The sequence below is a fragment of the Pinus tabuliformis genome, chromosome 4_1 (genome assembly GCF_031772625.1).
Source record: "Pinus tabuliformis cultivar Carrire ecotype Pingquan chromosome 4_1, CPIR1, whole genome shotgun sequence".
In the NCBI taxonomy this organism is placed as follows: Eukaryota; Viridiplantae; Streptophyta; class Pinopsida; order Pinales; family Pinaceae; genus Pinus; species Pinus tabuliformis.
Window position 1 is genome coordinate 927,390,236 of NC_142303.1, and position 24,165 is coordinate 927,414,400.

At 39.5% G+C, this 24,165-nt stretch overlaps 1 protein-coding gene across 2 annotated transcripts in view; it reads right to left on the reverse strand.

The window, feature by feature from the left end:
- The window catches only part of LOC149179196 (methionine--tRNA ligase, cytoplasmic-like), a 231,167-nt gene that overhangs the window by 100,099 nt on the left and 106,903 nt on the right, over nucleotides 1-24,165 (reverse strand). Inside the window, exons 4-5 of one of the 2 annotated variants that reach the window (XM_089420559.1) lie at nucleotides 3,257-3,346; nucleotides 2,768-2,929 (exon numbers count right to left, since the gene is read on the reverse strand). In XM_089420559.1, the coding sequence (XP_089276685.1) occupies nucleotides 2,768-2,929; nucleotides 3,257-3,346 (252 nt within the window). The remainder of the gene's footprint in view (nucleotides 1-2,767; nucleotides 2,930-3,256; nucleotides 3,347-24,165) is intronic. The other variant, XM_089420561.1, reaches the window with a different exon arrangement.

Consider the following 24,165-nt stretch of genomic DNA (forward strand, 5'->3'; position numbering starts at 1 on the left):
AATCTCATCCATCGATCTTCAATTGAAATAACTTGATCTCCACCATCGATTGGATTTCTTTTTATGAGGAAAATTCGAATTTTTCTTAAAACCCCTTTTTATTATTCCAAAAAATAATATTTTGGAATAATATCCTCAAAAAATTCACTTTGACTTAACCACCAAGGTCCAAGGTGTCAATTTCTCTTAAAAAAACCATTTTTCCCTTTGGTGGAGGACCTCCATGTTGAGAAATTAAGGGCAATGCATCTGTTCTATTTCTTTTTACTATGATAACTGCTTGATATATTATTTTCTTCAAATTTGATTGATATTATTAACATGTAGTGTTATCATCAACCAGCTATCAAAACATGAAAATCAATCATGCACAAGTACACAAGATATTGGCACCATGCCAGTGCAAAAACCTCTTTGAAATCTGAGAGGAAAAACCCTTTGAACTCTTTCTTATAGAATCTTTATTGAGAAGTTACATGACCCAAACATTGACTCAGAAATGCCATCAACATAATATGGCAATACCTCAAAATGTGTACCCAATCATACTGTACAATTCTACAATGAATGAGCATGACAGTCTGCACTAAACAATTCGAATAGGCTCTTCCAGCCTCGATCTATCCTCGCATTACATGTAGATGCCTCATATGTTGCTAGAGTGGTGATTAGGGCTTGTCACAAAGACTTCAAAAGGTAACAGCGTTCACTGTCCAACACAGCAAAGGTAGAAGCCTTTGATTTCAGAACGAATGTATATGCGAAAATGGAGTTAGGGCTCTCCTAGCCCTATGATACCCTCGCACCTTTCAACAGCAGTCTCCTTGTATTTGCGGCTATAACAGCCCTTCAAACCAACCATACGGTTAAGTAATGCAAGACCCTAACCCAGATCTGAATGTCGTGAGGAGGAGCAGGCTCGTTGGTGACTTCGCATGAGGGGACAGACTTCCTCACTTGCTGCGGCTACCCTTCCTTTCTTCGACCTTAATGTTGTTGCTCTTCTTCGTGAGAGAGATGGAATGAATTGCGTTTTAGGAGGAGCCAAACGTAGCCTATATATAGGCTTGCCCTCTCATCCATTGAGCCGACATGAGCCTAGATTAGGCCGACATGTCCCTTTGATTAATTAGTTTGGCCGACGTGAATCTAGAAGGCTTCCATAGTCTTCCTTTGAGCAGTTTTCTTGAGTAAATCTGTGGGTACACATTTGAGTATTTCTTTGATGATCTAGAAGGACTTACATTCATTTCATTTACATAAATAATACATGATTGTCTTCATTTTTACATGATTTGTCTTGAGCTCTTAATTAGAGCAAAAATAATTCTTTTAATACAAAAATACATTAATGCAAAAACTTGACATAATGAAGACCGATCCTAATTACACTATTTTCAACACTCCAAAATTTAATTCCTTTTTGACCCACGAATTTTTTATGATTTTCCACTTGCAAAGAATTTAATTTCTCTTAAATTAATTTTTGACCCAAAATTAATTAATTTTCTAGCTAATTATTTTCTTTTTATTTTTTCCAGTAAAAATTAATTAAAAGACTCAAGAGGGGATTAATTATTTTTTTCACCCTCAAATACTTTAGCCATGGTGTCTAAATATGAGTAACCATGCACTAAAATATTTTTACAAGATATTACAATTTAAATCAACCCTTAGAAGGGGAAATACACATTTGACATAGACCATCGAGACATTAGTGAATTCTGCGACAAGACACATGATGTAGTATGAAAAATACATAGACTCGATAAACACTAGGAATCACCTAAGACCTCGTCAATGAGTTACACATTAGCTTTGGGGTATACCTAGAAGAAAGACTCTATTGATTATCCTTCTTTACAAATGCACATTATTCGGGGAGGTTAAAAAACTCCTAGGACGAAACCCTTTGAGAAGAATCATAGGCTTACCTAGGTGTTATTACATGGGCTTAATAGTGATACTAGAATCATTAACAATACAAAAGCAGAAATTGGGTTTACAATGTTGAAAGTTGAAACTGGAAGCTGAATGATGACAACGATCTAAAAAAATTTAATTCACTGCTTTGTACTCTGCTTCTTGGACTGTTGACACGTGTTGTCAACACAGCTAACTACAGATAAGAAACTTGGGGGGTGGGGGTCTTGTTGTGCAGATATCTAAGATTGAAGATTGAGGTATTTGTGCAATGTCCGAATAGAGACAAATATTGACATCCTACAACAGGTAACAAATTGATTGCACAAATGTATAAGTGATATACGATAATACTTCATAAATGACATAGAGAATAGGTTATATGTCATCACAATAGCAATGATAGCCTATACCCCTTCCATTTCTAGGAACACCCTTGAAAAGGGATGTAACAAAACTGATGACTCTTCCATGACACTCAATATCACCTAAATGACAAAGTTACATTTTTCATGTGTCTTAGCAGTTATAAGCTCCTATTAGAGGATCCAAGAATGACGGCTCAGAACAAACAATCCCGATGTAAAGGCTTCTCATACATCCCAAATTGTAATATGTACCATGCATTTTGGAAAATTGACATTTGACAAAACCCACCAACCAATATGATGTTTTAAGTCTTGACATTAACATCCCTGCTTAGAATCATGCATTTAAGTTATATTTGAAGCCACAAGCTTACATTTCCTAAACTAATGTTCACAGATGACAGAAGTTCAACAAAGCAACAGTTCATAAAATCTAATCTACTGCATGATTCTGGTGTTAGTCAAATGCAGTCTACCTTTACAATAAGCTGTCCATTTGGTTCAGCGGCTTCACCAGCTAGTATCATAGCTTCACTTAATTGCCCAGCAAGTTTTGCAGGCTTTAGGTTTACAACAACACAGACCTTTTTCCCTTGCAATTCAGAAGCTGGTAAAAATTTCCGCAGGCCAGCCACAACCTGCCCAATGAAACAAAGGATTACAAGAAATTCATGTCCACAAGTATTTAAAAAGCAATTAGTGGCAATAATTAGAACTGGCATATAAAAGTGAATCAAAGGGAGTGTCTTGGTCATCTCTAGTTATATCTCTAATTGAATGGGAAAAGTTAAAAACCGATGGACAAAACACTTTACAAAAGATTTGGTGATGGTCAAAGAAATGTATATTATATGCAACTGAAGTTGTGATAAAATGTGCCTCTGTCCAAAATGTCAAATAAAACATAGAAACATAATGTTAAAAAATGTTTACACAGAATATTGATAAGTTCATATATAACAAACCTGGCGTGTTTCTCCTTTTGCAACCTCCACCCTGCAAATGAAAAGTTTCTCGGATATTGGGTGGTCACTAATTTCATGTACACATCCAACCTGAAGCAATTTTCCTGTGTTTAGTAAATGGAATAGCAAACTGCACAAAATGAACCTTTGTAATATGCAACACAAATAAACAGACAACACTAACATGGAAGAAAGCTAGGATATGATAAGCTCAAATAACAGCTAAAGACCTGTAATAACGATCCTCTAGCTAGATATTACACCAACTTTTGTCCATAGAAATCATGTCCAATTTTACATGTTTAGGACTAAAAAAAAGAGAATTGTCTATCATTAACTCGGCTGCACACCATAAGGACAACTTATAAGAGAGACACACTTTGCAAATAACCAGCGACATAGACAAAGATGCTACATTGTTCACCTAGTTCCATCAAAGCTTCCAAATATTCCACACCTTATCTTCACAGAAACAAGTTATGTTGATTTGATTTGCCACATGAGATGATGAATGTGGAATGGATTGATTATGACTTCATAACTTGTAAACATGCAATTTCCACATGAGATGATGAATGTAGAATGGATTGATTATGACTTCATAACTTGTAAACATGCAAATTCCATCATTGTCTATGTTACCACATACGTTCTGACTTGGTGCAAAAGTCCCTGAGCAAGTGATGGAACCCAAAGGCAACTTAAGCAAGCCACCACTGTCACCATAGTGGCTTTACTTTCTCATTTTACACTAAAGATCCCTAGTCTACGGCAGCTTCCCTGATGACAACTAAGCTTAATCATTGTAACATATGAAAGTGAATGTGAAGGAAGGTGATCCTTAGTTCGTTATCTGATTTGAGATTATTGCTTGATGATATAGATTACATCATAAATCAGAATTCATTTATCCCTCAAGAAAATGTGCAAATCGCTTTTGATATGATAACAAAATGAGATTTTGCTCCTTGAAGCAATAATCCAAAAAACATCAGGTGCTGGAAATTTAATTTTATACTAATATTTCAACGTAACTTGTAAAAAAAATGAAGATAGAGATTGTGCTTGTAAATTTGTTAAATCTCAACCATGTTGATTTTTTGGTAGCTATGGTCAGTATTCAAGTCGGCCAAGCAAGATAGATTAAATTAAATTTTAATTTTGGTCAGGCCAGCTCCAAGAGTTCAAGTCGACCCAGCAAGGAGACAGGCATTCGACCTCAATCATTTGTACAATTTGAATCTCATCTTGTGAAGAATAGCAAGCACAAGTGAAGCCGCAGATCAGCTAGGAGGACAACAAATTGAAGGGTCTGTTTGCTTCTTTGAAGGAGTATTCTGCCCTACAAAAGAAGGTTGAATCTGTTCCTAATAGAAGCTGAGGTTCTGTGCTAAAGAATGATGCTGGCCGAGTATAAGAGGGGGCCGAAGCCCTACAAGGTGTCAGGAGGCCTCAAGTCTGATGAATAGAAGGTTCTGTGGAGGGACATCCCCTGGATGAGGCCTAGAACCTTAGTTTTCTGAGCAGAAGAAGGGCCGAGGCAGATAAGAGAGGTCCCTGGCAGATTGAAGAAGACCGCAGGTAGATAAGTGAGGCCCGCAGCCTGTCTGAGGTAGACCGCAGGCAGAGAGGGGGGGTCGAGAGGCCTCAAGGGCCTGTGGACCAAGGCCAAAGTGCCTCAGGCCAGTGGAAAGGCCAGCAAGGCAGAGAAGAAGGGCTGAAGGCTGACAAAGCTAGTGTAGCCCTAGGAGCTCCAAATTTGACTGGCATATATCAGATTGTACTTTTGCTGAACTAAACAATTTCTCCTAGAAAAGATTGTTGGGTTTTCTCCAGAGTTTGGATTTTCTGGGAGAAAATTTGTGTCTCTTTGTGTGCTTGGATGTCTCTTTATGATCCTACTGTCATTATTGTATTACTATTGAGATTTTCTATGTATAATTGTTTAATGATACATGTGACATAAGTCATCTTGATTAAGAAAATAATTGGAAGTAATTATCAAATTAGAAGATCAGAATTCTCTTAATAAAATCAACATGGTATCAGAGCAAGGTGAAAGAGCAACCATTTGAAGTCAGCATAAGACACCATATGAAGGACTATAGATATGTGGAAAAAGAAAGCCCTAAAAGAAGCCAAGTTTCTCTGATTAAAGATAGAGCTGATAAAGACATATAAACCCTAGAAAGGGCTGGACAATGTCTGTCTAGAAGGGATCTAGGAGCAGGCCCCATGAAGGGGCCAAAAGAATGAGTTCAGGCAACTTGAAGACTAATGCTGGACAAATGAAAACTACAAGAAGCAAGAAGAAGTTATTAGAGTTGGAGAATAGCCTTTATGAAGGTTCTTCAATGTTATTGAGATTGGGATAAAGGGGGAGACAAGGCACCTTCAACATTTGAAACTTGAAATAGTTGATGACATTGTTGTTGCTTAATGGTTGCTGCTGATCACTATAACAATGCTGCAGTTATTGCTACCAATAAATTTTGTTGTAACTAACTGTTACTCCAAATCATGGTCTTACTGCTGAAGGATATCTTGCTCATTTCAAGATGGCATGACCATGTAAAGGTATCTGTTGAATATTTGAGAAAGAAAGATGCATTAGTTCAAGATTAACTTGACTATTTGGAATTTGGATCATAGGGTTGTTGTTAATTTGATCTAAGGAAGCTGCTCCAGAGCCAATGGGAGTCAAGGAGAAAGGCTCTCTCATATAAAGCAAGAGAAATCATAACACTTGTGCTCAAGTATGAGCCCTTCTTGGAAGATCTGGTAGACTTAGGGTTTAGAAAAGACTTGAAGGTTATCATTTAGAAAGCCCTAGGATTTGTGAACAAAACCCTAGAGTTAGACCTAGAGTGCTGAAAATTGATGAATCCACTGAATGAAGAAACACTAGCTCATACAATTCATGCAAGGAAGCAAAGAAAAGCTACATGCATTAGTAGTTGATGACGAGGATGAGCACTCTAGCTTGATGAGATTGCAGATGGATTGCAGTGATTACTGCAAGAAGGCAAGGATCAAGAGGGAGGTGAAAATTCCCTACAATCCTCAGATCAAAAGATAAGTACTTCATATCATTATTCCTTGTTTATTATTACAAGTCAACCTCTTGTGTTTGGATCTTTTTGCATCGTTATAATTGTTTCTTCTATGGCCTCCTAATGAGATTTGCAGATACATTGTGAAGGTTGTCAAGGCTCTGGCAGCAGATGGAAGCATCGAGAAGAATGAAGCAAAGTTTGTAGCAAGAGGATTCTCCCAACATCGAGCATAAACTCAGCTAGGGTCATTTTTGTTCAAGAGGGAGAAATTGTACTAGAACCGTGCCATATCACCAAAAGAGCTTCTACTCCAAAGGCAACAGGCCAGCAAGTTTGAAGGATGCTATGATGGAGGAAATTGTGCCGATACTTGATGGGAAGTCAGTGGTGACTTCCAGGTGGATCAACAAGACCAAGTATATGGTAGATGGCAGCATAGAGAAGTACAAAGCGAGATTCATGGCAAGAGGGTTGTTGAAAAAGGTACCAAGGAGATGTTTCCTAGTGCTTTTGGCCTTTAGCCTAGGAAAACACATGAGACCACTTTTTAGTGTGACTTTACGAGTTATTAAAGTCATGTGACATTTTACTCATCTTACGATGTACAAAAAGTATATTGTACTTTATAACAATAAAGTGACTTTATGTCTTTAAAGTGATTTTATAAGAAAAAGGTAAATGGTACAAAAACATATTAAAGTGACTAGGTAGGCTCATTAATGAAGGGGGTGACATAAGAGGCAGTGAATGGGAGATTAGGTCTCCACCATTAATCAAGGAGAGCTGAGATCTAATCTCATCCCTTGATCATAGGGTTAGGGCTTCTCTTCATTAGAGAGACTAAAAAGGAAGAAAAGGCAAAGGAGAGACCTCATTTTTCATATGCAAGTGTTGGAGACGAGGATAAGAGAAGAGGAGGAGAAGGAAGGCTGAGATAGCTAGTTTGCTGTAGGAGAAATCTAATGGCAGCAAGGAGAAGACCATTCTTAGGCTTGTGTTTTAAGGCTGAGAAATAGGCATGCATATCGAAGCAGCTACAGAAGTTTGTGGAAGACCTTACTGGCCTGAATTCCTCGGTTGAACTGCGAAGGAGGTTCAGCAAGTTTAGTAGTCTGAAAAACGAGGAGATGTGAGGCAGCTTCAGCGTGTTTTTGAGGCACATCTCAAGCACAAAAAACGAGGAAGATTCTGCACAATTTCCAAGGCAGTTAGAGCATTAATTGCAGAGCTAACAGCATGGATTTCGAAGCAAATTTTTCTCACAGTAGCACAATTTTCCAAGCAGGAAAATCTGACAGGATCAGAAATCGAGGAAGAAGTTCTGGGTAGAGGCACGAATTTTGAAGGCTGAACAGTCAGCCGGTGGCACAAATTCAATGGAATAAACAGTCGACCTGCGGCCCGAATTTCTAGGGAGATAAGTACCTCTGAGTTTGTATTTAATGCTGTGTAAATTTCCATGAAATTAAAGGCAAATAAAATCATCCTTCAAACTGGTATTCCCCACAGGGGTTTTTCCAGGGTCTGAGATTGACCAAAAATCATGTGTCCTAAATTTTTGTGCATGCTTCTGTAATTATTTTATCAGCTGAAAGTGAAAGTGAAAGTGAAAGTGAAAGAGTAGTGGTAGCCTAGTTGTGTTTCACTAGAAATTTTATATTCATGTTTGAATGTGCAAATGTACCATGGGGTTGGGCATTAAACAATGATGTGTAAACAAACTGAAACCAGGGAGGGCTACACGGACCTAAAATTTTCTACATGGTTTCAGAGCCAAGTTAGAACCCACAGCTGATAAAAGTGAACAGCAAGCAACCTTCTGCTGATAACAGTAACCAGCAAACAAAAACCAGCCAAAATACCCAGAGATTTGTGGTTGAGAGGGAGGTTATTTGCTGATTTTCAGAGTTCAGAATTTGTGTTGGTTGAGAGGGTCAGATGGCTATTAGTTTGAAGGGGGACGATAGGTTGAGTGGGGCTGAAAATTTTGGCCCATGGAAGGAGAGGATAGTCTTGCTGCTTGAAGAAGTTGAGGTGTGGGATATTGTAGAGTGCAGTAGAACCACCCACCGATCCAGTACAACTGGCACACTTCAACAAGTGGAACGTGAAGGCTAAGAAGATCCTTCTAGATGCAATCAATGACCACATTGTACCTCGTCTCAGGGAAAAGATATGGCTATGAGATGTGGGACTCCCTGATAAAACTTTACCAAAGCACCAATGAGAACAAGAAGATGGTATTGTGTAACAAATTAGGAAACACCAAGATGACCAAGACCGACACAGTGCCTCATACCTTACTAGAATCACACAGATGAGAGATGAGTTAATTCCAATGGGAATGGCTATCCCTGAGGACCAGCTGATCAGGACAGCATTGCATGGTTTTCCCAAGTAGTGGAATGGATTCATAGATGGCATTGTTGCTAGAGAGCGCCTTCCTAATTGGAGCAAGAAGTGGGATGATTTCATCCAAGAGTTGATCAGGAGGAATGCCAAGAGTGGCAGTCAGCATGGTAGGAGTTAAAGATTTCCATGCTTGATAATTGCTTGTGATATACTTTTACTTCTTTGTTTATAGTCTTCTCTTCGTTATATTATTATTGTGTTCTTTTCATCAAGACAATTACCAATATTCGCAATAGAAAACAAGCGACACAATATGCAGGCTTGTCAACCAAGGCCAAAACCTCTCACCTCTTGAGAGGAAAACCTGATCAAAATTCTTCTTATAGATCTTCAATTGACGAATACCAAGACCATGACAGAGACTCTTGACTCTAGTATCCTCCCAAGAACCTTGTCACTAACCTTGATGTTCTGCCTCTTCTCTGCCTTGACTTCCTTCTTGATCTCGAATTGCTCTCCTCGGCTTCCTCTAGAGAAACTCGGTCTCTATCCTTCACATTGCTTCTTCTCAGCTTCCCCTAGAGAATCTCGGTCTCTAGGCTCTCACTGGTCTCCTCTAGAGAATATCGGTCTCTATCTCAGTCATCTAGAGAATCTCGATCTCTTAGGTTTACCCTAGAACATAAACCCTAGTCTCCTTGATGCAGCAATAGGTTCTTCCTTTGATCTTCTTGTGATGCCTTCGTTTCTTCTTTCTTCGCACGAGAGAGAGTATATATTCCAAGACAAAACCTAGAGGAATCCTTCCCTTGCTGACCCCAAAAGAATTTCCTTTGCTATCCTCAGAAGAATCCTTCCTGCGCTATCTCTTCTTCGCACTTTTGTTGTTGGGCTCTACTTCACACTTCTTCTTGATCGAATGTTTGTCGAGTTGCATTTCTCTAAGTGAGGTCAAGTGTGGCTACTTATACACTTCTTCTCATGTCCTTTAGGCCGACATGATCTCAAGTAGGGAGGTCGACTTCTTCTAGCAAGTTCTATCTTCATTGTATGCCGACTTGAAGAGGATAAATGACAAGGTCTTGGAGGATACTTTACATAGATAAGTTTGACCTTTTACAAAGTGTAACATGACTTCATTACATGACAATGACTCTATCATTTTATGACAAGATGACAAATAATTCCTAAAGACTCTCAATGGGAGGCTTGACTCAAAAACAAAATCTCTTGCTCATGAAACCCATGAAGCAAGTCAACATAATAATCTTATTTTTCTTCTTTACATCTCATTACATAAAATCATAATTACATGTCATTATGAAGACCGAACCTAGTTACACTTTTCGACACAGATGAGGAGGAGAATGTTCCCCTTGCAGCTAAGGGAAAGAAGAAGAATAAGGGGTCCACAAGTGGGGCCAAGTAGCAGAAGGGAGACAAGAATTCCAAGGAGGACATGATCAATGTGAGATGCTTTGTTTGTCATAAGATGGGTCATTATGCCTTTCAGTGTCCCAACAAGAAATAGAAGAAGAAGGGCATTGCAGCATCAGCCGAGGTGGATGAGTTTTCCACCAAGTTTGATACAAAATTTGCTTTAGCGGTGAGCCATGCCACTAGTGCTACTTCGTCTAGTGTGTGGTTTGAAGACAGTGGAGTATCTTGCCATATGGCCGGAGTTAGAGAGCACTTTACAAGCCTTACAAAGTATGATGAAGACTTGGAGGTGGTGCTTGGAGATAACTCCAAGGTCAGAGCAGCTCGAGTAGGGACTATATCCTTTCAAAGAGAGTCATTGCCTCCCTTGAAAATCACGGAGGTCCTATTGGTTCTAGGACTAAAGAAGAATACGATTTCAATTTCCAACATTTAGGACAGGAGATATGTAGTGGTGCTCCGAGATGGACAGGTGCTTATGTATCCATAGGGATATAGCATCGCTTCCGCTAGAGTGATTGGTGTTGGACATTGGGTTCAGTTTTCCCTGTGTGTTTCACAACATGGAGTAACTACCCTTCGTTGATCCTAACTCTGGTGTTTGTAGTAGAGACTAATGCATGTGGCTTTTGGTCTAATGACAATCATGATTCCAATAAGTGGTATCAAAGTGACAGGTCTCGAGTTTGAAACTCACCCGGCTCCCGCTAGGGAAGATTGTTGGACAGTGGGTTCAGTGCTCCACATGTGTTTCTAGACATGGACTAACTGCCTCTCGTGGATCCTAACTCCGACAATGTTAGTGGAGACAAATTCTTGAGGGTTTTGGTCTAACAGCAATCGTGATTCCAACAATTAGTGTCTGTCATGGGAGAATTTACAAGTTCATGTTGCATCCTACCAAGGCCTTGACAAGGTCAGAGAAAGATGATCATGTAGAGAAATAGGCTCCCAAGCAAGAGAGTGCACTAGAAGTTTCAGGATCCACAAGTACAGGTTCACAGGGGTTAGGAGAATCACTGACTTCTGGCCCCTTGGGTGACAAGTATACAGGTTATAGGATCACCAAGCACAGATGTGTGGGAGATAGTACCAAGACTTAAGATGAAATTTGTGTTGACTTCCAAGTGGCTTTACAAGATCAAACATGCCACGGATGGCAATGTAACACAAAGGGGCAAGCATGTCTACTTCAAGGATAAGATGGGAGTGATGAGAAACACCTTCCTCGATAAGAGGGAGGGTTGAAAAAGGTACCAAGGAGGTGTTTCCCAGTGATTTTTTCCTTTAGCCTAGGAAAACACATGAGACCACTTTTTAGTGTGACTTTTTAGTCACCCTATGAGGTACAAATGGTATATTGTACTTTATAACATTAAAGTGACTTTATGCTTCTAAAGTGACTTTATGAGAAGAAGGTACATGTTACAAAAACATATTAAAGTGACTAGGGAGGCTCATTAATGAAGGGGGTGACATAAGAGGGGGTCAATGGGAGATTAGATCTCCACTCATCAAGAAGAGTTGAGATCTAATCTCAGCCCTTGATCATAGGATTAGGGCTTCTCTTCATTAGAGAGACTAAAAAGGGAGAAAAGGAAAGGGAGAGATCTCATTCTTCATGTGCAAGTGTTGGAGAAGAGGAGGAGAAGGAAGGTTGAGATAGCTAGTTTGTTGAAGGACAAATCAAGAGGCAGCAAAGAGAACACCATTCTCATGTTAATTTGGGAGCTCAGCGACAAATTCCAATCAGTGGACTAGATTCCTTATTACGAGGACCAATTTTGACTTTTGAAGCACTGGATTCGGATAAGGGAAAGTGTATTTTTGATGTGAAGCCCATAATATGACATTTGACTAGGTCGACCTAGAGGCTAATTAGCCCTCCTCCAAGAGTCCAACACTTATAAATTAAGGACATCTCTAGCTCATTTGTACATCATCACAGCACAACATCTCTTCTCTCTCTGAATTTGATTAGTTTGTACACGTCAAGGGCAGCTTCTCTTTCACATGTGCGAGGGTCCAAGGAGACAATTTTTGCGTTGACTTTTTAGTTGGACAATTTGACTTTAGTTTGACCGAGTTTGACTTCATTATTTGACTTACTTTGACTTTGAAAATTCTAATTTTCAGAGGTCGAGTTCACTGGCACAAGAGCCGAGGAAATCTAGGCTATTTGACTAGCGTTCACTTCAAGTTTAACTGCAAAGAAAAATGAAGACTTTGACCAAGTTTAACTGGGATATCTTTCACTATTTTAGGTTGATTTTGACCAGCAAACAAAGGTCGCATTTATTTCTACTTTGACTGAGTTGTTTGGTGGATTGACCATTGACTTTTGTGGACTGGTTAGGGCAAATTAACAGCTATTAACTTGGACAGAATTACAGACTTATGATAGTTGACCAGATTTAACTTTTCATCATTAGTATATTGGATTTATGGTTGATTGACCTGGTTTATGGTCAAAGCCTTTGACTTCGACTTTTGTTGATGGATATTGCTCATTGTACTCTCTATTGAAAATTTGAATACAATCTAATAAAAGATGAATTTCAAAGGGTTTTCCCCATTGTGGGGTTTTTCCCTAGTCTTTGACCAAATCGGGGTCTCTGGTCGATGTGTTGATTGTCTCCTATTGTTATTGTATTTACTGTTCTATCTTCAATCATTGTTGATGATTGGAAGAATTAATTATTGTTGAATAAATTGTTAATTGACAATGTGAATTGGGCTAAAGTAATTGATATAGCATAGAGCAGTGCAAAAATTAACATGGTATCAGAGCTAAGGTGAAGGACAAGCCCAAAGGAGACAAGAATTGAAGCAATCATCTTTGGAAAAGTTGAAGGAGCCTATCCAATCAAGTCAAAATGTCTACCTCTTACTTCATGGAAGATGAGAAGTTGGGTGACTCATCTAACTTTGTTGTTGGAAGATCAAGTTGGACATCATAGTTGATGATAATGATGTCTGCGAATACATACAAGGAAAAATTCTTGAGCCTCCGAAAAATGCTCCAACTACTACTAAGAACAAGTACAGGAGGTGAGTTAAAAGCAAAGAAAATTATAACTGATGGTTTACAAGATCATTTACCTACCTATGTTGGAAATTTAAAGAAGTCTAAGGATATGTATGATAAGTTAGTTGGCATGTATGAAGTCAATAATTTGAATGAAATCATATCCTTGAAAGATCAACTTAAAGAAATGAAGATGAATAAAGGAGAGTCTGTGCAATCCTTCATTATGAGGAAATCTCGTCTTTAAGATCAATTGCAGAGAGTTGGGGAAACTGTCCCTGATAGGGAGTTGGAGGTGATAACCCTTAAAGGTCACCCTCCTATTTGGGAAACCTTCATTAACACTATAAGCAATAACAATGTTTTCCATCATTTGATGATCTCGTTGGAAAACTCACTCAGGAAGAATCAAGGATGATCTCAAGAGGCAAGATAGAAAACCATGAAGAAGGAGAGTATGCCACTTTCATCACTCATAACAAGAAAAAGAGAGGAAAAGGAGGTTCATCAAAATCAAGGAAGCCTCCTCCACGAATTTCTAATAGAAGGAATGGAAGAGACAGGGAATCGTCACACATTGAATGCTACGATTGTCACAAGAAAGGTCATTATGCTCAAGATTACCCCAAGAAGAACAATGCTCCACGATACTACACTAGAAGCAACAATAACGGGTCTAATAATCGAAGAAGAGGAGATGATCGAAGGAATGATCGCAATGGAAGAGATGAAATAAGAAGAAGAGATGCTCTGAATCATCATGTAGAAGACCATCGTCCTCAAAAGAAGTCAAGAAATTCCAAGTATGAAAGTAATGTTGCTAATCAATCTGAATATATCCTTATTTCTACCCTTTCTAGTTCCTCTCCCCCAGATACTTGGGATAGTTGATTGGTTGATAGTGGGGTCTGTTACCAACCACCTGTGAGTAGTGTATATAAGAGAAAAAATTTCTCCTAGATGGTCTTCAGCTGGTAGCCCCTTGCAGCCACTACATAACTCGATGTGCCATTATCTCTACCACCTAAGCTAGCCATGTGATCCCTCTGAAGAAATTTCAATTCCCACTCCAGCTATCAGTTTTCCTTATCACTCCATGCATTTAGTTTTAAATCCAAGCATGATAAAAATTCTAAAATCTGGAAATGACAATATTTTCTGAAAACACAAATTTAGAGATTTCACAATCGTTGAAATTGCAGAAATAAAACACAGCAAAATTATGACAGCCACACACAAAAAATAACACTGTGATTTTTGGTCAATTTGACCCTGGAAAAACCCCCTACAACTCTTGGGGAAATCTAGTTTGAGAGCTCTTCTTGAATACACAGTAAAAATTCCAGCAACCACAAATTACAACTTATCTCGATTTTCGTGCTTGAACTCCACCTCGAAAATCATGGCAATCAGCAAACAGCCAAAACATGACTCTTGAGGGTCAATGCCTGGAAGATCAGTAGGCAATAGGATGGATGTGATCCTCACCTCTTCTATAGCAAGTGGTATCTCGCTCATTGATTGCATAACAGGATGGTTATGATCCTTTCTTGGTAAGTTGTATCTCGCCTATTGCTCAATGTAGGGTGGAGTAGTATGCTCCCCTATGAGATGACTTGAGGTGAGAATATCCCATAGGACCTTCCCCACTGTCATAGACATGAGGTGAGAGTGTCCCATAGGACCTTCCTCATTGTCCTTGATTAGAGGGTGGCAGCTATAGCTCCCCTATGATTCTTCTTTTTAGATTTAAGAATGATTCAACAGATAGAGTTGAACAGAGATGGGACATGATTTGATTACAGGATATTTGCGATGAATATCCTAGGCCTCCACCATAGCAGAGAGTACTTCATGGATCCCCAACACCACTTGTTGACTGCTTGTGTTCCACCTTTTGGATGAGGATGACGCACCTGGTTCGACATGCCCAGTCGGCTCCACACATGCACCATACACTTGGCAGATGTTCCAAGGTCCAGAGGATGTCTCCCACTGCAAAGAGAGGGCTTATGTCATCATCTTAGCCCTTAAAGATTGTCTACAGGCATTGATGATCCACTTGTAGACCCGTGAGGATGTCCTTGTGCCCCCACACCCACTTGAGAGCACCACATATTCTTGCTTGGAAAACAAGGGGTCAACCCCTTGTCCATTATGTTTGGAGTCCAGATTTACATCATGGCACCCCTAGGACTTCATTAGGCCTCCTCAAAGGCACAACGACTCACTATATTGATCATTCTGCCCTCTTGAGAGGCTTATTCTTATTTTATTGAGCTATTTTTGTGGGCTTATCACCAAAAGTATTGTTATTATGCACATTATTTTATTTTAGGGGCATTATTATTCCAAAGTAGGCCATTCGAATCCCTTAGAGGATTGTATAAATAGAAGTGAGATGATTCATTTTCATCATCATCACTTAGATTCGATTAGTATCTCTTATGAGATTTTCGCACTTTTTGCTGGGATGAATTTTTGGATGATGTTCTTAGTAAACACCCATCCAGACATATGTTATGCAGTGAACACGTTGAGCCAATTTATGACTGAGCCTCTCCATGCACATTGGATTGTTGCCAAACACATTTTGTGATACTTGCATGGGACGATCACCCTTAGTCTGAGATACACTGTTGAAAACGTGAGACTTCATCAATATATCGATGTTGACTAAGCAAGAAACATTGTTGACAGCAAGAGCACTTCAAGATGTTGGTTTAGCCTTGAATATGCCATGATATCTTGGATGAGCAAGAAACAGAAGTTCGTAGCTTTGAGTACCGTCGAGGCAGAGTATATTGCCGCTAGCATGGCTAGCTGCGAAACTGTTTGGTTGAGGATGCTCCTTGGAGAGTTGTTTGAGCAGGTCCTAGACACTACTATGATATATTACGACAACTAGAGTGGGATCTGATTGGCAGAGAATAATGTATTTCATGACAATTTCAAGCACATAGAGATCAGATATCATTACATTCGAGACATGGTGCATAGAGGAGCCATTAGATTCCATCACATATCAACATATGAGCAAATTGCAGATATTCTCACCAAGTCTTGGTCGAAAGGGAAGTTCTTGGTCTTCAGAGAGCAACTTGGACTAATAGAAGTGACCCCTCTGAATGAGGACTTCACTGATCGAGAACACTGAGCATAGCTCTACCCCCCTTGGTTGAGCTCCCAAGGAGGAAATGGGGCGTTGAGGGCTCTTGGGGTTGGGGGATCACTGGACAATAGGGTATCTCCCCTATTTGTCACCCATAGGGTGTGTGTGATCCTTGTTCGTTTTGACAAGTCGGGTATCTCCCACTATCGTAATTTAGCAGCGTATACCCTAGTTGGCATCATATCCACAAGTTGGGCTTGTTGGGATTGTACCTCCCCATCTGGCCAACAAGTTAAGGAGGCTTGGGCGTGTGTGATACTTACCTTTGGTAAGTCAGGTATCTCACCCATGTACGGATTATGATGCAAGTGTTCTACCACATGACTCTTGAGGGTCACTGGCAGGAAGATTGCTAGGCAATAGGATGGATGTGATCCTTACCTCTTATATAGCAAGTGTTATCTTGCTCATTGATTGCATAACGGGATGGTTATGATCCTTGCTTTGTAAGTTGTATCTCGCCTATTGCTTGATATAGGGTGGAAGTAGTATGCTCCCCTATGAGATGACTTGGGGTGAGAGTATCCCATAGGACCTTCCCCACTGTCATAGACATGAGGTGAGACTGTCCCATAGGACCTTCCCCACTTTCATAGACATGCGGTGAGACTGTCCCATAGGACCTTCCTCATCGTCCTTGATTACAAGGTGGTAGCTATAGCTCCCCTATAATTCTTCTTTTTTAGATTCAAGAATGATTCAACAGATAGAGTTGAGCAAATATGGGACATGATTTGATTACAGGATATTTGTGATGATCACATGATGCAGTTGGAATTTCTCCCTAGCTGAGATGGACTATTAATTTAGTACCTCAGTGACAAATTCCAATCATTGGACTAGATTCCTCATTCCGAGAGGACCAATTTTAACTTTTGAAGAACTAGATTCAGATAAGAGAAAGTGTTTTGGTGTGAAGCCCACAATATGACATTTGATCAGGTCGGCCTAAAGGCTCATTAGCCCTCCTCCAACGCCCATAAATTCAGGATGCCTCAAGCTCATTTGGACATCATCACATCACAACATCTCTTCTTCTCGCTCTAAATTTGATTGGCTCATAAATACAATGGCAACTCTCTTTCACACATGCAATAGTCCAAGGAGACAATTTCTATATTGACTTTTCAGATGAACAATTTGAGTTCAATTTGACCGAGTTTGACTTCATCATTTGACTTGCTTTGACAGGGAAAATTATTATTTTCAGAGGCCGAGTTGACTGGCACAAGACCCAAAGAAATCTGCATTGTTTGACTGGCGTTGACTTTAGGTTTGACCGCAGAGAAAAGCGCAGACTTTGACTAAGATTGAACCACCTCTTTATGCCAACATTTCAAAGAGCACATTCAGCGCCTAGTGTTGCCATGCATATTTTGGACAGTCAAAGGGAGTCCAAGAGATGTTGGAAGATGAATGCAACAGTCACAAGAATGTATTATAAATGTACATCTACGTTAATATTAAATGAAATTCATAATTTACCTTCATATCTTGTTTATGTCTAATATGGTATCAGAGCGCAGGTCTGTGAGAAAGTCCCTGACAGTCTAAACCATTGAAAGCTTTGTGGTTGCCAGGTCTTTTTTACTGTCTCAGCGACTCGGGTGCATTTTACCCATCTGTGTGGTAGTCTGTCCAAACTCGTTTCTTATTCTAGTGTTGTCCAGACCTGTCTCCTATTTTGGCATTGTCAAAATCTGTTTATTATTCTAGCGTAGTCCAGATTTGTCTCCTATTCTAGCGAGCGTTACTTACGCCTAGACCTATACCATGACATTTTTCACTGCATACCAAATGCACAAAGGAATGCAACAGAAATTGGTCTCACTTGCCGGATTCTTATTATATGTTGCACGGTTTATTTCTATGTTGTGAACTATCTTTACATCTGTTGTGACCTGTGTGTTGTTGCATACACTGGTTGTGAAAGTCGGATGGTGAAGTCGAAGGCAATGTTACCCCTCTACGCTAAACTGTAGCCATATGGTATGTTGCATTCAGTACACAAGGTTGTGCAATGGTGTATAGTGTGGCATATGACAGCGTATTACTCCTGCAAACATGTTGTTCAGTGCCTTGATAAACCACGAGTGTTGAGAGCAGTGTTATATGTTTTTGGTGCATTGAAAGGTTGTAAATGAAGTAAGGTTGTATTATCGTTGGAATGAAAGATGAACGAAGTTTCCTCTGTGGCCAAGATTGAAGTCCTTTTTGGAAATATTTTTTGGGGTTATGGTGATATGCTAGGTTGTACAGGATTTTCATTGAATAATCTCAGTCTTCATTAAACAAGCTAATTTCAGACCTCGAAATTTACTTAAGGACTTCGGTCCTCTAATAAGGATTCATATGTGGACAAGGATTATTGCAAGACTATTGGAGCTCTAGACCTTGAACAGTGGCCTAACTTTTACGAAATTTGTTTGATCTAGCTATCAAGCACCCTATACTTCTGTGGTTCCTTCTATCTTACATCTCAAAGATTAATCTCAATGTTTTTGAAGTGTTCCAAGGACCAGTGAAGATCTCAGGCATGATCTGAGGCATTTTAGGGTAAAAGTATAAGTTTATCTCTTGCGGTCTAATCTGGAGTTGCACCCTGGAGGCATCTATACCAAAGAAAGGGAAATATTTGAAGACAAAAGTAGGAAGTAGCCTTCATGCACATGACGCAAGCCAAAATGATTAGGGCTTCATTTTTTTTTGGCCAGCAAGTCTAGCAAGTACTCATATATCATATTTCTTCTAGGACACAGAGGTAATAGTCATCTGCTTTAAAAGGAGTTTTGGTCTTGGCTTTAAGAGAGGTCGAGAGGTTATAGTGGTGCTTAGTCACCTTTGTCAAAAATTTCCTGCAAACTGATCAACACCTTTTCATGTTGCTTCTAATCTTGAGAAGTGTCCTTGCTGCCATTGCTCAAATAATATTGAGTCTTCAATTTACTGTGCTTCGTTTAGTGACAGACTTCGACCCTTCCTTTATTTGACTTCAAAATATGGAGAACATGCTAAAGAGAGTAAATTTCTAATTGCAGTGGAGATTGGAAAATCTTTGTAATCATTGTGATTGTCAAATAATACTTCTTTTCTAAATGGCTCTTATTGGTGATGTATTAGAGTTATTAAATATTATCACTCATTCAATTGTTGATGATATGGTGAAAATCAACAAAAACACTCTATGTGATATTAAAACATGTCTGCAGAACGCACAGGAAAAGACAGATTTTTTGGAGCTTGAATCTCATCTTCAGCGAGCAGAATTACAATAGTGGAGTCATCATTCTAAGCCTGTTTTTGTTCAGAATATTGAGACAAACTCCCATCAGCAACAAGAAATTGCAGATGCAGTACCCATTTCAGGAGCAGATGTGCAGAAATATGCAGAAGTTCAGTCTGCACTTCCCAAGCCCATCATCAGACCTTGGGAAGAGCGTGTCCATAACAAGCACGGTACTGATCTTCGATATGACAAGGATGTGTCCTTTCATATTCCAGATTACTCAAATCTCATCGAGTTTCAGAGTGTTGGATTCCTTCATGACAGTTCACCTTCAGATGTTCCAGATTTTGCTCCTCCACATTCGCAGCCAAAAGTTGTTAAATGCCAACATTGTGACCGAGTTGGCCATATGAAAGATCATTGTTTTGATCTTCATCCATGTGAGCATTGTCATAAAACCACTCATTCTTCAAACATATGCTTCAAAAACAAGCCTTTTGCAAGAACAAAGATTCATCTTGGATGGATCGCTTCTTGGCAATGGGCTTCAACAGCCAAGAAGATATTTCAGTCATATGTCAGAACTTGTTCTAAATATTGAACAGTCTTGCAGTTGAGTTTGCTCCATCATCTCACCTTGTATTTGACAAGGGGGGAAGTGATGGTCATCTACAATCTTCAAAGCCACATCAAGCGAGCCTGGCCCACAACCTGAACCTGCTGCCTATTCAGGGTTGTAGCCAGAGAGAGAGAGATGCCCCTAAGCATGCCTTTGGTTGATGGTCAGCCTTAAACCATCTATGCAGAGTTGAGACCTCCCTTTTCAAGTTGAGCTTCTCCCTCTTCAAAGAATTGGGGAAACTTACTCTAGCAGAAGACTTCAGCTTATTGCCAGTTCTAAAAGAGTTCCAGGAATTGAATTAAGCATTCTAGAGTTGGTGGTCATCCTTAAACCACCTCAGGTTGAGACCATCAAGCGAGCCTGCCCCACAACTTGAACCTGTTGCCTAATTCAGAGTTGTAGCCAGAGAGAGAGATGCCCTTGAGCATGCCTTTGGTTGATGGTCAGTCGTAAACCATCTATGCAGGGTTGAGACCTCCCTTTTCAGGTTGAGCTTCTCCCTCTCCAAAGAATTGGGGAAACTTACTCTAGCAGAAGACTTCAGCTTCTTGCCAGTTCTAGAAGAGTTCCAGGAATTGAATTAAGCATTCCAAAGTTGGTGGTCATCCTTAAACCACCTCAGGTTGAGACCTCCCTTTTCAGGTTGAGGTTCTCCCTCTCTTACGTAGGTTGCAAACCTCCCTTTTCCAAGTTGAAGGTCTCCCTCTTCAAACCATTAGGAGCACTTCCTCTAGCAAAAGAATTCAACTTCGTGCCAGATTTGGAAGAGTTTCGAGAACTGCATTAAGCATTCCAGTGTCGGTGGTCATCCTTAAACCACCTCTTTATGCCAACATTTCAGAGAGCACATTCAGCCTAGTGCTGCCATGCATATTTTGCACATTTTGTATTACAGCTCTCTTCTTAGACTCATACATACACCTACGGATTAAGTGGGGGAATATTGGACACCTAATCCACTAAGGGCTAACGTGTGGAAGTTGGATAGTCAAAGGGAGTCAAAGAGACGTTGGAAGATGAATCCAACAGTCACAAGAATGTATTATAAATGTACATTTATGTTGATAGTAAATGCAATTCATGATTTACCTTTCATATCTTGTCTATGTCTAACATTGTGGACTGGTTAGGGCACGTTGATTGTTGTTGAATTGGATAGAATTGCAAATTTATGACAGCTGACCAGATTTGACTTTTCATCATTGAAATATTGGATTTATGGTTGGCTGACTTGGTTGATAGTCAAGCCTTTGACTTTGACTCTTGTTAATGGATATTGCTCATTGTACTCTCTACTGAACATTTGAAGACAATCTAATAGAAGAAGAATTTCAAAAGGTTTTCCCCCTTGTGGGGTTTTTCGCTAGTCTTTGACCAAATCGGTGTCTCTTGCTGATATGTTGATTTTCTCCTATTGTCATTGTATTTATTGTTTTATCTTCAATTATTGTTGATGATTGGAAGAATTAATTACTGTTGAATAGATTGTGAATTGAAGAATTGAATTGGGCTAAAGTAATTGATATAGCATAGAGCAATGCAAAAAGTAACATCTCATGCTCGAGTTTTAAGGCTATGACACAAGAAAGCATATCGAGGCAGCTACTGCAGTTTGGGGAAGACCTTAATGGCCTGAATTCCTAGGCTAAACTATGAAAGAAGTTCAAGTTTAGTAGTCCCAAAAATGAGGAGATAAGAGGCAGCTTCAGTGTGTTTTTGAGGCACATCTCCAGCAGCGCAAAAAATGAGGAAGGTTTTGTGCATTTTTCGAGGCAGTCCAGCATTAACTACAGATCTAACAGCATGGATTTCGGAGCAGAGTTTTCTCAGACAATAGCACGATTTACAGGTAGGAAAATCTTATAGAGGTGCAAAATTTGAGGAAGAAATTCTGGGTAGAGGCACAAATTTTCAAGGTTGATCAATCTGCCTATGGCACAAATTCCGAGGAATAAACAGTCAATAGGTAGCCCAAATTTATAGCGAGATAAGTACCCCTGAGTTTGTATTTATTGTTGTGTAAATTTCTCTAAAATCAAGAGCAAATAAAATCCTCCTTCAAACTAGTTTTCCGCACAAGGGTTTTCCAGAGTTTGAGATTAACCAAAACTCAAGTGTCCTAAATTTCTGTGAATGTTTGCGTAATTATAAAGTGAAAGTGTAGTGGTAGCCTACTTGTGTTTCAGTTGAAATTTTATAGTCATGTTTGAATGTGAAAATGTACCATGGGGTTGGCCATTAAACAATGATGTGTAAAACAAATTGAAACTAGGGAGGGCTACAAGGACCTAAATTTTCTACAAGGTTTCTCCCAGAAAAAGGGACAGGACCATGAGGAGACATTTCCTCCAGTTGCTAGGTACACTTCTATTAGAACTATTATTTCAATTGTTTCTATTATGGGTTGAAAATTGCAATAGATAGATGTAAGATTGTTTTCCTCAATGGAGTAATCGAGGAAGAAGAAGTGTACATAAAGCTACCTCAAGTCTTTGAGGTACATGAGCGGGAATCTCATGTTTGCAGACTAAAGAAAGCTTTGGACAGACCTCAAGTATGGAGCAGAAGGACTCATGTGACAGAGGGAGCAGCAGTGGCAGGAGGATTCGCTTCTGTGATAGAGGGAGCAATCAATCCCTGCTTCAGTGTTAGATGGACTTGACCATTGAGATCGAGATGAGTTATCTAGATTTAATGCATTACTTCCTTGGTCAACGGAAGTATATTATTGAGTTCCTTCAGAGATTTGGGATGATGGACTGCAAGTCCATGGCCACTCCCATCATGACCAATCTGAAGAACTTGTGAGGATCTGATTCAGAATTGGTGGATCCCATGATGTGTTGAGAAGTCTAGGGCATTAGTATTAGTTGATTTCTCTTCTTTGGTGACTGCTTGTGAATGCTTTTTACTTGATTAGATAAGGATCTTCCTCTTGTTAGTTTATTAGTGTTCTTCTTCATCAAACAGTAACCAATGCATGAACATAAATAGACAAGAGACACAGCATGTAGGCTATGAGCCAGGGCCAAAACCTCTCATTCTTTGAGAGGGAAACCCGCACAAATTCTTCTTATAGAGATTCCAATTGACGGATACCAAGACCAAAACCCCTGACCTATTTGCCACTCCAAGACCAAGATACATATCCTCTGGCCAGTCAACCTCCTTGATTCTTCTTTGACTTCAACCTTCATGGCCTCATCAAGATCTTCTTATTGTCGTCCTTCTTGTCGTCATATTATCTAGACCTTACTTCTATGATGGCACTGAGTCATTTCTCTTAACATAGCACTGATATCCTTCATCTTAAGATAGCACCAAAACTTATACTGAGATCTTAGGCAATCATTGAGATATGCAGCTACATCATAGCACTAAGCAGTAGTCTTTGTCATGGCAACCATACTGTGATTTCTTCTTGAAACTGTAGCCTTCATATTCTTTCCGAAATCATGATACTGAACTATATGTATCATTGTAGTCACCACAGGGATCCGAAATTATCACAGTGCTTTGATACCCAAATTCCAGAGGGATCCATTATTCTCTTGACTGCACTAGTATTCGAACTATTCACTATAGTTGTCCACCAAAGTCATGGAGATGTTCAAACTTCTTTCTATCACCTTATTTGAATTACAAAAATATGTTTGAATGCTTCTCTGTTATGCCCATCTGAAAAACTCAGAAAGGTATGCGAAAAATATCTGACTGTGGAATAAGTCGAGGTGGGGATATATAGTAGTCTGTCTATCAATATAAGCCGACATGAGTTGATGAATCGATGTCACCATAACGTGAGCCAACATGAGTTATTATTTCATCTTGCAGGCTGACATAGGAAGAGGGAGGTTGTGCCTGTCTTTGGAGGGCTATTTGCTAGAATACAATTGACATGACATTGACCTTTTGACAAATCCTAAGGCTCTCAATGGGAGCCATCTAAAAATAAACTTCTTCCGCATGACACCCATCAACTAAGGCATTACAAAATAATTTTATTTTATTCT